At 37.5% G+C, this 15,685-nt stretch overlaps 1 protein-coding gene across 5 annotated transcripts in view; it reads left to right on the forward strand.

Moving 5' to 3' along the window:
- Ttc17 (tetratricopeptide repeat domain 17) overlaps nucleotides 1–15,685 on the forward strand; it is an 83,913-nt gene that overhangs the window by 23,741 nt on the left and 44,487 nt on the right. For all 5 annotated transcript variants that reach the window (XM_048361708.1, XM_048361709.1, XM_048361710.1 and 2 more), the window contains exons 7-16: nucleotides 365–509; nucleotides 942–1,081; nucleotides 1,719–1,879; nucleotides 3,979–4,091; nucleotides 7,285–7,431; nucleotides 9,196–9,311; nucleotides 9,468–9,633; nucleotides 10,773–10,850; nucleotides 10,993–11,217; nucleotides 15,015–15,201. In XM_048361708.1, the coding sequence (XP_048217665.1) occupies nucleotides 365–509; nucleotides 942–1,081; nucleotides 1,719–1,879; nucleotides 3,979–4,091; nucleotides 7,285–7,431; nucleotides 9,196–9,311; nucleotides 9,468–9,633; nucleotides 10,773–10,850; nucleotides 10,993–11,217; nucleotides 15,015–15,201 (1,478 nt within the window). The remainder of the gene's footprint in view (nucleotides 1–364; nucleotides 510–941; nucleotides 1,082–1,718; nucleotides 1,880–3,978; nucleotides 4,092–7,284; nucleotides 7,432–9,195; nucleotides 9,312–9,467; nucleotides 9,634–10,772; nucleotides 10,851–10,992; nucleotides 11,218–15,014; nucleotides 15,202–15,685) is intronic.

Raw genomic sequence — 15,685 nt, forward strand, 5'->3', positions numbered from 1 at the left:
TCTGTTATCCCTTATTCAAAGAAATTAGTCCCATTACAAAAAAAAAAAAAAACCTCAGAAGTTAAAAGTGACAGTTGTATAACAATACTTTTCATTTCCATTAAGGAAAGGATACATGTAATATAGATACCTGTGATTCCCTTGTGATGTGAGCGAAAGAACTTTAGCCTTATTTACTAGTCTTAATAAAGTTAGGGTAGGCACCATTAATAATTAATAATTTTTAATGAAGCATGCACATCTTATTTTCTCATGCTGCTGAGCGCAATAAATGTCATTTTTCCTCAACAGGTGATAAAAGTAGTACCTAACTATGGAACAAGTGGCTCTTTCCTAACATCTGCTTGCATTTTCTCCCTTTCAGGCACAATAAAGACGTTGCCCTGGTCAATCTGGCAAACATCTTGCACAGAGCACACTTCTCTGCTGATGCTGCTGTTGTGATCCATGCAGCCCTGGATGACAGCGACTTCTTCACCAGCTACTATACATTGGGCAATATTTATGCAGTAAATACTACTTGCTGTTTCATGAGTACTTCTACTTTGAACCTCTTTTTTATTTTCTGTCTATAGAAGGATTTTTGTTTTTTTTTCCCTTTTTTTGTTCTGGACAATGGAAATGAAATTAGGGGATGAGAAAAAAAAATACCTTAGCACAAGATCCTAGACTCTTAACAACAACAAAAAAATCTTAATTGATACAAATTTTAAATTGTAGTATACTCTTGAGGATAGCAGTGCCTTCTTTCTATAGCATTGTACTGTGTAACCCTAACCCTATAATGGAGACTCAGTCACTGGTCAAAATAAGTTTCATGGCAGAATGAGATACAGATGTGATTTTACAAATCACTAGGGATTTTGTACGGATGCAGCCAGCCATGACTAATGTTTGCTTCTTCTGTGTACACTTATATGTATTTGTTTTTGTCTCTTCAGATGCTTGGGGAGTACAACCACTCAGTGCTCTGTTATGACCACGCTTTACAGGCGAAACCTGGGTTTGAACAAGCTATAAAAAGAAAGCATGCTGTCCTCTGTCAACAAAAACTTGAGCAAAAATTGGAGGCTCAACATAGGTAATTGAAAGAAAACTGTTTCACTGAAGCACCTGCACTATGGACCATTAAGTTAGATCTGTGTAGGATGACATCACTGTTAACATTGTCATGAGAATTAAGAGAGAAAACTCCTTACTGTTCCTTTTCTCTACATAGAGGGGGTCTTACACAGTCCTGTGAGAACATTTGCAGCAGTGTTGTCAGTCTAGATCATCACCATTTTGACCATCGATTACTCTCATGAAGCTAGATGAAGGTGTGAGGCTGTTGAACACACAGTAATCCTATTGTTTGCATTTTTGTGGTGGAACAGGGGATTAAACTGAGGGACTCATGCTTGTTAGTCAGGTGCTCTACCACTTGAACCTTGCCCCCAGCCCTTTGGGGTTTAGTTTTTATTTTCAGATAGGGACTCATGCTTTGCCTTGACTAATCTTCCTCCTAACTGTACCACCACACACTATAACCAAGAAAAGACTTGAATCTATGTTTTTCTTCTAAAAAGTAATACTTATTTAACGCTTACTCTTGCACTTACAATATAGGCTGTACACTAAAGATAGTTATTACTGAAAAACAGAAACTTGTTCTTTTTAAAGAAATTTTTTAAATTGTGGATCTTAAAGTCTTTTTCTTGTTATTAAAAACTTTTCAGATCTCTTCAGCGAACACTGAATGAATTGAAAGAGTACCAGAAGCAGCATGACCACTACCTGAGACAACAGGAGATCCTAGAAAAACATAAGCTGATTCAGGAAGAGCAAATCTTAAGAAATATCATCCATGAGACTCAGATGGCAAAAGAGGCACAGTTAGGTAAGTACAGACCTCAACTAATTGAAGGCATCTCAGCAAATTCAACTACTTGAATAACTTTGATGCAGCCTTAAAGTTGAATAACTTTGATGCAGCAGTATAAAGTTGTGTTTATGACTTTCCTAAATCTTAAAATTAGGATTCATCATGCTAAGTACTGCAAGAGGCCTGGGGATCTGATTTGGCTCTTTCTATACACATTTTGAAATAAAAAGCAAGTCTTCCATTCTAGAGGTTCTGTATGTCTCCAGTTTTAATATTCACAGCAGCCTCTTGAAGATCATGTTAAAATACAAGTTAGACTGTCTCTGTTGGCTCAGGCCTGTAATCCTAACAATTCAGGCGGCTGAGATCTGAGGATCATAGTTCAAAGACAGCCTAAGCACACAAATCCAAAAGACTCTTATTTCCAGTTAACCAGCAAAAATTCAGAACTGGAGACATGACTCAAGTGGTATAGTCCCAGCCTTGACCAACAAAGCCAAGAGAGAACACAAGGACCTGAGTTCAAGTCCCAGTACTAGCATTTAAAAAATGCAAATTTTGATTCAGGAAATCTGGAGTGGGATCTGATATTCTGCCTTTCTAACAAGCTCCCAGGTGATAAATGTTGCTTCCTGTCTACATACTGCAAGGCCTCACAGAAAGCAAACACAAGCCAGACATGCCATAGAAACAAACCTGTATATACTCTGGTTAACATTAGCAAAATAAACTTCCTTTACTTGCTTATTTCTTGTTCCCCCAAAAATAAGAACTATTTCACAAGTAAGCTTTAAGACCATAATTTGTCTCAGGCAGGATTCTTAATGGATCAATGGATTAGTTGCAAAATATCTATATAGAATTGTTCATTTATGTACACAATTTTTTCTGGGAAAAAATGAATATAGCTTTTATTAAAACTCTTAGATGCTGGGTGCTGGTGGCTCACACCTGTAATTCTAGCTATCAGTAGACTGAGATCTGAGAATCACAGTTCAATGTCAACTCAGACAGGAAAGCCCATGAGACTCATACCTCCAAATAAATACCAAGAAAAGCAGCAAGTGGAGCTGTGGCTCTAGTGGCTGTAGTGGTAGAACACTAGCCTTGAGCAACAAAGATCATGAAACAACACCCAGGCTCTGAATTCAAGCCACAGGACTGACAGAGGAATACAACAACAACAACAACAACAAAAGAGTATGTACAAGCCTCGTGCCCGTGACTCACACCTATAATACACTCAGGAGACTGAGGTCTTCAGCTTGCCATTCAAAGCCCACCTGGGCAAGAAGGTCTGTGAGACCCTTGTTTCCAGTTAACTACCAAAAAGCTGGAAGTGAGGCTCCAGGGAAATGCCCAAAGTTTTCAAAACTGTGTGTTCAATAGTTTGTACAGTCAGATACTTCAGTGATCACATAGTAGAGCATCCTTGGGCATTTTGTTTTGTTTTGTTTTGCTCTTTTTCTGAACTTGGACTTTTGTTCTCACTTGGCTTTTTTGCTCAAAGATGGAGCTCTACCACTTGAGCCACAGCTGCACTTTCAGCTTTTTGCTAATTAATGTGATATAAGAGTCACATGAACTTTCCTGTCCAGTCTGGCTTTGGACTGGGACCCTCAGATCTCAGCCTCCTGGGTAGCTAGCATTACGATGGGAGCCACGAACCCCTAGCTGCTTTCTTGCTTGCTTGCTTGCTTGCTTGCTTGTTTGTTTGCTTGTTTGTTTTGCGAGTCCTGGGGCTTGGACTCAGGGCCTGAGCACTGTCCCTGGCTTCTTTTTGCTCAAGGCTAGCACTCCTATTCTTGAGCCACATTGCCATGTCTGGCTTTTTCTGTGTATGTGGTGATACTGAGAAATCAAACCCAAGGCTTCATGTATGCAAGGCAAGAATTCTATCACTAGGCCGTATTCCTAGCCTACTTGTTTTATAGTTGGAAAAACTGGGACTTTTCTGGAGTGATTTCATTTAATTAATATTTTTCTGTGCAGGTACTTCTGAACAAGTACTCTGCTAGATTCTGAGGGATATAGAGCTGAATGACTTAAACTATGGAAAACATAGGCTATTGCTGACCTTGCCTATCATTTGTGTAACTTCTTTTTTACACCAGGAAATCATCAGATTTGCCGTCTGGTCAATCAGCAGCACAGTTTACATTGCCAATGGGACCAACCTGTGCGCTACCATCGAGGAGATATTTTTGAAAATGTGGACTATGTTCAGGTCTTTTTCTTGTTTTGTTTTGTTTTTTCCCTAATTCTTATTAACTTTTGCATATTTGAGAATAATAACACATCATACTGCTTTGGTAACTGTGTATTAGTTCACTGAAATTTGTGGCTGTCGTTTAAAGTTTTTAAGATTTTGAGTTTCTTTAGTAAAGTCAGATTTTGTTTTGAGTACTTGGTTGTTCCATGCATGACCTTCTGTTTCCCAAAGTACTTTCTATGTATGTATAAGCATGCATTTGTTTCTTTTTTCCTTTACCCTGGGAGCTAGAATTGGGCTGTTAAAACTATTACCTCAAATCTTTTTACCTCCTCTCTTAAGCTGTAAGACCTACTTATAAAATGTGAGAGCTATCTCTGTCTTGGAGTCATCAGTCCAATTAGGTTACCTAACCAAAAACACCAGCAGAATGATCTTAACGGACAAAAAATGTTTATTAGACATCACTGCTAGATATATGCTTTCTCTCACTATTCTTTGTATACACATACAGTATACACATACACACACATATACACACACAATCTAAGGAAGTAGTAATCCATACATGTAATGCCACCAAAGGTAATAACTGTTGGTGGATAAGTGATATAGGGAGTATGTTCAACCAGAATTCTAAGTATCATAAAAAATTAGAAATATTCACTATTTATTCTATCCTCTTTAATATGGCCTATTTTGCCCTGTCACTGACTTAGAAATTCTAAAGATAAACAGCTAAGTAAGAAATCAGAAAAGCAGGGCTGAGATGTAGCTCAGTGGCAAAGCACTTGCCTAGCAAGTGCAAGGTCCTGGGTTCAATCCCCAGTACCAAAAAAGAAAAGACACACACACACACACACACACACACACACACACACACAAACAGAAAAGCATCTTTAGAAGGATAAACCACAAAAAAATTAGAACCCTTAAATTTGACAAGACAGACTACAGTGGGCAAAACCTAACAAGCCATTTAAGAGGGGAAGTCATAATCTGGACTACAATCTTCCTATGGCTTTTGTAAACCAGTTCCTCAGTATTCCACATTTGATTTTCAAGAAAAGTAAATGAAGGCTAGATTCATACTCTTTGGGATTCTAGCACCATAAGGAGGAAGAGTGGAATATTTAGAAAAGAAAAAGATTGGAGGCCAGTGTTACTTTTAGATATCTTAGTGGTCTCAGGACTGCCCTGCAATCTCTTATTTACAAAATTGTATCATCACTGTATAGTAAAAGAATATTTGTTTTCATAAAATGTAGAGCTATAAATTTATCAGGTTCATTCCTTTTTTTTGAAGTCTTTGCTCTGCCGTCCCATTGCTGGTTCTAGCTTCCTCTTATCAAGTAAGGTTTCAGAGATACACAAGAACTGTGGTATCTTATAAGTATGCCAAACATTATTTTATCTTGGTTTGGAGGCAGTCTGCAAATAAGTTCCTTCATGTTTTAGTTTCTCCTTCTACTTGTGGCACATGCATGTATTTGGTTGATAGGAATCTCTAAATTACAGCTATTTTAAGCCATTAAGGATGCTTTCTTAAATCTTCCTGGCTTCTACCAACAGCACACAAATTTTTATAGCATTATACTCCTTTTAGTGTAGACTAGGGAGGGAAATAATAAATTTCTCAATTATTTAATCATTAAGCCTAAAACAAACTAAATCATAAAAAGGAAGTAAAGGGCCAGGAGGGCAGTACATGTTCTTTTCAATGGCATTGTTTTTTTTTTGTTGTTTTTTTTGTGAAGATAGGGGCTTATTTATTGAATCAAAGTTTGCAAATAATAGGTTTCACTTTCATTATTTTCTTTGTGTCCTCTCATTTTCTACACATAATGAATTTATTCTTTTCTTTGCTTGGTTGTAGGGCTTGAACTCTGGGCCTCGGTGCTCTCCCTGAGCTCTTCAGCTCAAGGCTATCATTCTACCTCTTCAGCTAGAGTTCAATGGCATTGTTTTTTGCCTATCCATAGGAAACTACTGTTCAGGCCCAGTTCTTTTTAAAATTTTATATAGCACATGTAATTTTTTATTGGCATGTATCAGTAATACAGGGGGGATTTCATTGTTAAACCTCCGCATGTTTATACTGCATTCCAACCAATTTTACTCCCTCTATAACATTTCCTGCCCCCTTCCCTCTAAGAAATAGCATTCCCCCAAAAGTTTTTGTTCCATTTTAATTGATGCATTTTTGACAGTTTTAAATCTTTTTTTTTTTTTGGCCAGTCCTGGGGCTTGGACTCAGGGCCTGAGCACTGTCCCTGGCTTCTTTTTGCTCAAGGCTAGCACTCTGCCACTTGAGCCACAGCGCCACTTCTGGCCATTTTCTGTTTATGTGGTGCTGGGGAATCGAACACAGGGCCTCATGTATATGAGGCAGGCACTCTTGCCACTAGGCCATATCCCCAGCCTCAGTTTTAAATCTTCTTTATTCTCTCCCCAAAAGTCCCACCTGTTACTAGTCCCTACCTATTCACAGTATCTCTTCCCGCCCATCCCCTACTGACCATCAGATTTTTTTTTAGCTTCTTCATATTGTTCTCATGTATACTTGTGATGTGTTAAACAATTAGTCTGTTTTCTTTTTCCATTTTCCTTTCTCCTTCTCCTTTGTAGTCTTTTAATTTGATTGACATTCTATGGTTAATCATTTAATTGTGTATATGTGTATTTATACTTATGTGCATGTCCATGAGTATAAATGAATTTCTTATAGGTCTAGCTTCCATATATAAGTGAAAATATATGATACTTTGTTTTTGAGCTTGGTCTGTATTGCTCACTATGATGGCCTCTAGTTGCATCCATTCACCTGCAAATTACATGGTTTCATTTTTCCTAATGTAATATCTCATAATGTATATGTATACCACAACTACTTTATCCATTCATCTGTTGTTGGGCACTTCAGTCGGTTCCATCATTTGGCTATTTTGAACAGTGTTCCATTCAACATGTTTGTGCAGGTGTTTTTCTGGAATATTGATTACTCTCCCTTAGGTGTATAAGTCTGATTTTTAAATTGTTGTCTTTCTGATTTTCTACTAGTTGTGACTATTTAATAGCATTTTTTAGTTAAATTCTAACTCAAATAGAAGAATCTTAGTTTTCGATGCCAATTTATAAGCATATGTATACTTCTAGGTACTTTTAGCTCCTGTTCATTTGAAATTGGACTGAACTTTTTATTTCCTAGTTTGGTGAGGATTCATCAACCTCCAGTATGATGTCTGTGAACTTTGATGTTCCAGCAAATCAGAGTGACAACAATGATTCCATCAAGTCTTCTCCTGTAGCCCATTCTGTTCTCTGGATCTGGGGCCAGGACTCTGATGCATACAGGGTAAGTATATTCAGGATGATGAATGAGTTTTCTCCTATAGACAAGATCTCTTTAAGCAGTGGTTCCCTAACCCAGTAACTATTATGGTCTATATTACATTTATTAAATGGAAGACATTCTGCTAGTGATGGAAAAGATGCAGGCTCTACCTTGAATTCTTCATCAAATGAGGTGATAGAGATTCTGATTTCAATTCATAGCTTTGTACTCTTGAATGCAAATAAAAACTTTAACAAGTTTTTAATCCTTATGTAATAGTATGTACATATATGTGTATGTGTGTGTATGTATCACTTGTCATTCTTTCATTGAAGAACTCATGTTCATCATCTCACAACTGCATTTTACACCTGTGTGTTAATATAATACTAGGAATAGAGTAGTGAAGTGTCCTCCCTCTTAGAACTTACATTCTAGTGGAAGATATGTATCATAAACAAATTGATAAGTACACATTTCTAGGACAGCTATGAAAAAGTGTCATGTTAGCTGGTGGCAGTATTGTAGTGTGAAGATGAGAAGTATATTTTTTAATTCACTATTTAATTTCAGAATTTGTTTATCCTAACAGAGTTAAGTTAGCAATTCTGTTTTTTTTGTTTTTTGTTTTTTGTTGTTTTTATTTTGGCCAGTCCTGGGCCTTGGACTCAGGGCCTGAGCACTGTCCCTGGCCTCTTCTTGCTCAAGGCTAGCACTCTGCCACTTGAGCCACAGCGCCCCCTCTGGCCGTTTTCCATATATGTGGTGCTGGTGAATCGAACTGAGAGCTTCATGTGTAGGAGGCAAGTACTCTTGCCACTAGGGCCATACTCCCAGCCAGCAATTCTGTTTAACTATTTATTATATAAATAGTTATATAATAGCTTCAGGGTATAAATGTAGTAGGACTCTTGGAGAGTAGGCCTCCTATATTTAGAAAAATGAGAATTTGGACTGGGAATGTGGCTTAGTGGTAGACTGCTTGCCTAGCATGCATGAAGCCCTGGGTTTGCTTCCTTAGTACCAAATACACAAGAAAAGCCAAAAGTGGCACTGTGGCTCAAGTCGTAGAGTGCTAATCTTGAACAGAAGCTCAGGGACAATGCCCAGGCCAAGTTCAAGCCCCAGGACTGGCAAAAAAAAAAAAAAAAAAAAGGAAGGAAGGAAGATGAGAATTTTATAAATCAAACAATTGTTGAACAGTTGAACATAAGTTTATGTATGCTTTCAAGATGAGTCATAAACTATACCTCTAGTTGACTTAAACAAAAGAAAATCTGCTTGTTGTTACAGGAAGTGTGGAGATAGGCTAACTTCAGGTTTGGTTGACTCAGCTTTGTAATGTTACCAATGACTCATTTCTTTACTTGTCTTCATTCTGTCATCAGTATTGGTTTCATATAATAAACATTTGTTTTCCTTATGGTCACACAGTGATATCTGGCAGCAATTGGAGTGATAGCAGCATAAGAAACTTAACATTTGTTTTTCTCTCTAGAAACCTACCCTTGTATCTCATTGATTCAAATGGCTTAGGCCTTTCCAAGCCTTAACCAATCTGGCAAAGCAGGTGGAACAACCACTTTAGACTTATTGTCCGCAGTAGAAGGAATGCTACAGTGTCTACATTTATCACATAGTATATACCAAAGTATCTATGTTTATCTCATAGTAATACATTTCAGCACCATTATCATGGTATACTAAATTTTTTTCAGTAGTCCATTTGGCATTTTGAAATAGTGAATCTAGAGTAATCTCTGAGAAGTTCTGTTTCTTCTTCAGGACAAACAGCATGTTCTGTGGCCTAAAAGAGCAGATTGTACAGAAAGCTACCCTCGAGTCCCTGTTGGTGGGGAATTGCCAACGTATTTTCTGCCTCCAGAGAACAAAGGACTCAGGCAAGTGCTGATGGATTTAGCAAAGCACCTGATTCTGCATGATTGTCATCTGGCGGTTTTTTGAGAGCACCAGCCTTGGACTTAAAAGGTTAAGTTTTTATCTTGAACTCACCCAAACTTTGAAAATATGAATCTTGTTCCTTTTTCTTATGCCAGGATCCACGAACTCAGCAGTGATGATTATTCTTCAGAAGAAGAGGCCCAAACCCCTGACTGTTCCATTACTGACTTCAGAAAAAGCCACACTCTGTCCTACTTAGTCAAAGAATTAGAGGTCCGCATGGATCTGAAAGCCAAAATACCAGATGACCATGCACGAAAAGTAAGACTCACTTAGGCTGGTGTTTATTGCCGTCCATTCTGGGTGACTTCAGGAGCCTCTTAGGTAGAATAAAACTTTGAAGGAAGGGAATTGGTTAGCTTTAAATCTATAAAACTGAAGGATAGTTATAGAATAGCTGATGTGATTGAAAAGTCAGTTGTACTTTTACAGTAGTGCCAGGAAGTATTAGCACTGCTTATTCACATAGACCGCACCTGAGCACTGCTTTGAAGATGAGTAACACAGAGCTTTCTCTTAACCTAATTGTGCATGTCTGGCAGAGGCCGCTCTGACCCTTTCAATTTAGCCTTGAATTCTCTGGCACTTACAAATTTATATAATGTGGAAGTTTGGAAGTTCTGTTTCCCTGGCTTTATCAACCCTGCTTTTGTCCTTCATTAGATCCTTAGAAATCTTATCAGTTTGATAACTACTCTGCCAAATTGTGGATTTTTTTTTATACTGTTTTCATTAACTTGTTATTTTATGTGGCTAGGAATGTGTTATTATTGAATGTGTATTTCTATATTTGATACTGTCCTGTATATTCAAAGGAAATAATTACCTTTTTGTTGGAAAAAACAGACCATGACAACCACCTTTTTAAAACAACTTCAAAACTAGAAGTTACTACTTACATTTAGCACACATTTACTGAGGCAGGAAATTATCTTCCAGGTACTGTTTTGGGTACTTAGATTAAAAGACAAATGGTTAGGCCATGGCCTTTGTTTTAGAGTTCCTCAGTTACATACTACTATAAGGAAATAAAGGAGGTTCGTTGGGGATCTGGTGCTTTCCAGCTAGGGAAGATAGCAGATGCTAAACACATTGGATATCACTTGTTGTCTTTGAATAATTTTTCACTGTATGACTCTTACATTTGCTTTCATGCAATATGGAAAATTCATGTGATGTGTGTGTGTCTATGTGTGTATCTTTTAACTTTTTTAGTTAAAGGAGACAGTGCAAACAGGTCAGAAGCTGCTAATTATCTTGTGTTTTATATATGATTATGAATAGCTATTCAAAGAAGTTGTTCCTGAGGAGCTAAGTTAAGGCTGTTATCCATAGAAATTCTTTTGAAATATCTTTCCTGTTCTTTTCAATTGAGTCAGTCTTTCTTTTGATGTTTTCAGATTTTACTTTCCCGTATTAATAACTACACTGTCCCAGAGGAAGAAATCGGGTCTTTCTTATTTCATGCTATTAACAAGGTGAGTCATTTTCTTTGGACATCTAAAACTTAGATGCTTACTAATTATAATAAAATGCTAACATATACTTACTAATGATCCAAGTTGAACAAATACTGTATTTTTTTTTTTTTAACTAACTGAGGTATTTGGGCTTTTTCAGCCAAATGCTCCTGTCTGGCTTATACTCAATGAAGCTGGACTCTACTGGAGAGCAGTGGGAAATAGCACTTTTGCTATTGCCTGTCTTCAGAGGGCTTTGAACTTAGCTCCACTTCAATACCAGGACATTCCCCTTGTCAACTTGGCAAACCTGTTGATTCACTATGGCCTTCACCTTGATGCTACGAAGCTACTACTTCAAGCTTTGGCCATCAATAGCTCTGAGGTGAGGGATTTTATGTATTTATTTAATTATTTTTATAGCTCCATATTGTTACATAGAGTAATCAGTTTTATAGTTGTAATTCCCTATATTTTAAGAGAGTAAAATGTACTTTTATTTTTATTTTTCCTTTTAAAATTTTAAATGAGTAAAATTTAGAATTATACAGTTAACTTTTTTTTTTTTTTTGGCCAGTCCTGGGCCTTGAACTCAGGGCCTGAGCACTGTCCCTGGCTTCTTTTTGCTCAAGGCTAGCACTCTGCCACTTGAGCCACAGCGCCACTTCTGGCCTTTTTCTGTATATGTGGTGCTGGGGAATCGAACCCAGGGCCTCATGTATACAAGGCAAGCACTCTTGCCACTAGGCCATATCCCCAGCCCCTACAGTTAACTTTTTTCAGAACTTACATTTAAATAACAAAGTTATGACTATGAGAAGACAACTGCCACTTTCTTAAATCAGTCTGAAACACCCAGTTTTTTCAATGAATAGTTAATTCTTCACTAATTAATAATCTAGTGTGTATTTATCATTGTTTGTTAACAAACAGGTAATAAAGACAACAGTCATTAGTTTGGTTAAAGCCATAAGAATTCAGAGAACTCACTCACCCTGATCTCACCTAAAATATTATTCCTTTCTAGAAAAGCCAGTCTTCTGATAGGAAGCCTCGTAGGGTCAGCTCTGATACTTAAATTTTAACTTCGTCTTCTGGTACTCCAAGGAGAATTAGAGTTCTTCATACTATTCATTCCAGCACACATCCTGCTTAATATTGTACAGTTTCCAGCTTTATAGATCTATTTATACTATCCAAACCAAGCACAGTTTAAAACTTGTTTTGATAAGAATAAGTAGGCAGGTAAATATTCATATCCTGGACATCCCATATCCAGTCAGCCCATAGAGTTATCTCAGTGCTTTGTGACTTTGCATACTTCCTAACTTGAGATATGTCATTTCCCTTATTTTTTGTCACATTTTAGCATCTCTGAAATTATGGGACATGGTTACAACAGGACTTTAAGCAAAAGTTTATTATCTGTATACTGTATAACAGAGGAGGTTGCCAGAAAATAGATGAAGTATTTATCTAATGCTTACTATGTGCCAGGTACTGGTATAGTGAGAACTGATGAAATATATGTACTTTGGGACATGGAGAAGTGGGCTTTATCCAATGGAAGGCTCACACAGCTGCATTTCCACAACACTTCCTGTGGTTCACGTTTTCTTTTCTTTTCTTTTTTTTTTTTTTTTTGCCCATTCTGGGCCTTGAACTCAGGGCCTGAGCACTGTCCCTGGCTTTCTTTTGCTCAAGGCTAGCACTCTGCCACTTGAGCCACAGCACCACTTCTGGCCATTTTCTATATATGTGGTGCTGAGGAATCGAACCTAGGGCTTCATGTATATGAGGCAAGCACTCTTGCCACTGGGCCATATTCCTGGCCCCCTGTGGTTCACTTTCTACTGCTACCAGCTAGGGCACAGTGTTTTTCTCAGTCAAAAAGAGCTCTGAAGATTAGTTGCCTTTCTGTGTTTTATTAAAATTTTATTTGTCAAATACTGTGGTACTGAACTAAGAATAAAAAGTAAGTCATTGGTGGATCAGAATAGATAATTCTCCTTCCCCAAAATACTTTAACTGGTGCCCTTTCCCCAACTACCAACGTGTGAGAATACAGACTTCTAAGCATGACTTCTATGAAAATACTTCATTCTATTGTCAACTGAACAAGTGATTCTTAAAGCTTCTTTTTTTTGGAGGGGGGCAGTCCTGGGCCTTGAACTCAGGGCCTGAGCACTGTCCCTGGCTTCCTTTTGCTCAAGGCTAGCACTCTGCCACTTGAGCCACAGCGCCACTTCTGGCCGTTTTTCTGTATATGTGGTGCTGGGGAATTGAACCCAGGGCCTCATGTATATGAGGCAAGCTCTCTTGCCACTAGGCCATATCCCCAGCCCTCTTAAAGCTTCTTTTTTTTTTTTTTTTTTTTTTTTGGCCAGTCCTGGGCCTTGGACTCAGGGCCTGAGCACTGTCCCTGGCTTCTTCCCGCTCAAGGCTAGCACTCTGCCACTTGAGCCACAGCGCCGCTTCTGGCCGTTTTCTGTATATGTGGTGCTGGGGAATCGAACCTAGGGCCTCGTGTATCCGAGGCAGGCACTCTTGCCACTAGGCTATATCCCCAGCCCCCTCTTAAAGCTTCTTGTATTAAAAATATGTAGCAATTTTAAAGTCATTTTAAAAGGTTAAAAAGTCAGCCTTATACGCTGCACCTCTTACTCTGGGATACTGACAGTGCTTAACTATTATTATCAATAATGATTTTTTTACATAAATCCTTTCCTGTGTTCAGTGTATTCTTTTTAGCCTACTGTTTTCAGTGGAATTAATAACCCAATAAAGGAACGAGTACTTTGGTAGCTCTAGTATAAGATACCTATGATGATCAAGATCTAAGAATATTTGTTTAACCTGTAGCTTGACCTGTATAGACAAATGAAATAACCCCACTTTTTAAAAACTAGGGCCAGGCATTATACTAAATATTTTACCCTTAATAGCTCACTTAACAGATGAACCTATCAGATAGAATTTTCCTTTTGGTAGATGAGCAGACACTAGGAATTAAATGAACAGAAAAATTATGAGGTTTACCAAAACTCACAGAGCTTGGATTTGAACTCAGTGAGGTAGATCACAGAGCTTACACTATTTAGTGATGTTTTGTGGCCTTTGAATTAAGACTTATAAAACAAGTTTACTTATTTAAAATGCTACTTTTAGAACATAAATATTAAAATTTTTAGTTCTGTAGTTGTATCTCAAAATATAATTTTACATGTACATTTTGCAGATTTTGTTAGAATTTAGTTTTTAAATTGTGTATATACATTTAACAGTCTTTTGACTCCATATCTTATGTTAACATTATTTTCTCTTTGTCTTTTTATTTGACTTCTAAAACTTACCATTAGACTTGTCAGTGTCCTCAGTTTTTATTTCTGTTGTTAGTCTTGAAGTGTCATCACAAAAAATTTGGGGGAAAAAATCTATTTTTTTCCATGACTTGATATTTGTTGTATCTACTAAAACTAAACCTATTGCAGCCTTGTGTCCCACTACTGGGTATTATATATGAAGGAAAAAATGTTCATGTAGCTTTATTCAGAATACCTGGAAGCTGAAAAAACCCAAGTGCCATACATACAAAGAACTGTGGCAGGTTGCTATCATGAAATACTTTGAGACATCAACTAGAAAAAGAAAAGAAAAGCTACTGATATGCAAAACACATGAATGAACTGTAGATGGAGTAAATAAAGCTACTGAAGAATATGCAGTATATGTACATAGAAGAGAATATGCATTATGGTTCCATTTTATGAAATTCGAAAACAGGCTAAGTTAATTTATGGAGATAGATGTAATAGCATAACAAAAGTGATTTCTTTTGGGATAGAGTTGGCTTGTCCAAGGAACTTCCAGGGATGTAGGAAACTCTCACACTTTTTTGGAAACTTTTATGTCTTGAGTTGAATGCCAGTTACAGACATATGTTCATACATGAAAATTTATTGAGTTAATAAGTATATATCATATACATTAGGTTTTTTATGTGGGTAAAATGTACATTTACATATGGTTTACAGTTTATAGAGTTAGCTAGTATGAGTAAAACAGATAGTTGATAAAAACCTTTATGTACAACTTTAGAGAAGCCAAAATATATATACTGTAAATGGTTTTGTAAATGCTCATTTGTTAACATCTTTGATTTTCTTTTCTTTTTCTTTGTAGCCCCTGACCTTTTTGAGCCTGGGAAATGCTTACCTTGCCCTAAAGAATATCAGTGGGGCCCTTGAAGCCTTTAGACAGGCTTTGAAATTAACTACCAAATGCCCAGAATGTGAAAACAGCCTGAAGTTGATCCGGTGTATGCAGTTTTACCCTTTTCTATACAACATCACCTCTTCTGTTTGCAGTGGTAAGAAGTTGTTCAATGCTGACAAAATCATGCACTCACCTGGAGTTTCTGTTCTGATAAACAGAGCATGGGAAATCATTTTCTGAATTTCTTCAGAAGGATTTTAGATAGTTGGTGTCATTCTAGATATGTAGGGGAAAAGATAATTTTTTACTTACGCTGAGCTAATTTGTTACTTACTATATAAAAGCTAATTTAATACTTCAAGGTATTAAAGCTTAATTATCTTGCAGTACCTTAATTAAGAAAGGCTAACTCGGGCTGGGAATATGGCCTAGTGGCAAGAGTGCTTGCCTCCTACACAGGAAGCTCTCGGTTCAGTTCCCCAGCACCACATATATGGAAAACGGCTAGAAGGGGCGCTGTGGCTCAGGTGGCAGAGTGCTAGCCTTGAGTGGGAAGAAGCCAGGGACGGTGCTCAGGCCCTGAGTCCAAGGCCCAGGACTGGCCAAAAAGAAAGGCTAACTTGCGTAGATAGTGTATT

The sequence above is a fragment of the Perognathus longimembris genome, chromosome 13, assembly GCF_023159225.1.
Source record: "Perognathus longimembris pacificus isolate PPM17 chromosome 13, ASM2315922v1, whole genome shotgun sequence".
Taxonomy (NCBI): Eukaryota; Metazoa; Chordata; class Mammalia; order Rodentia; family Heteromyidae; genus Perognathus; species Perognathus longimembris.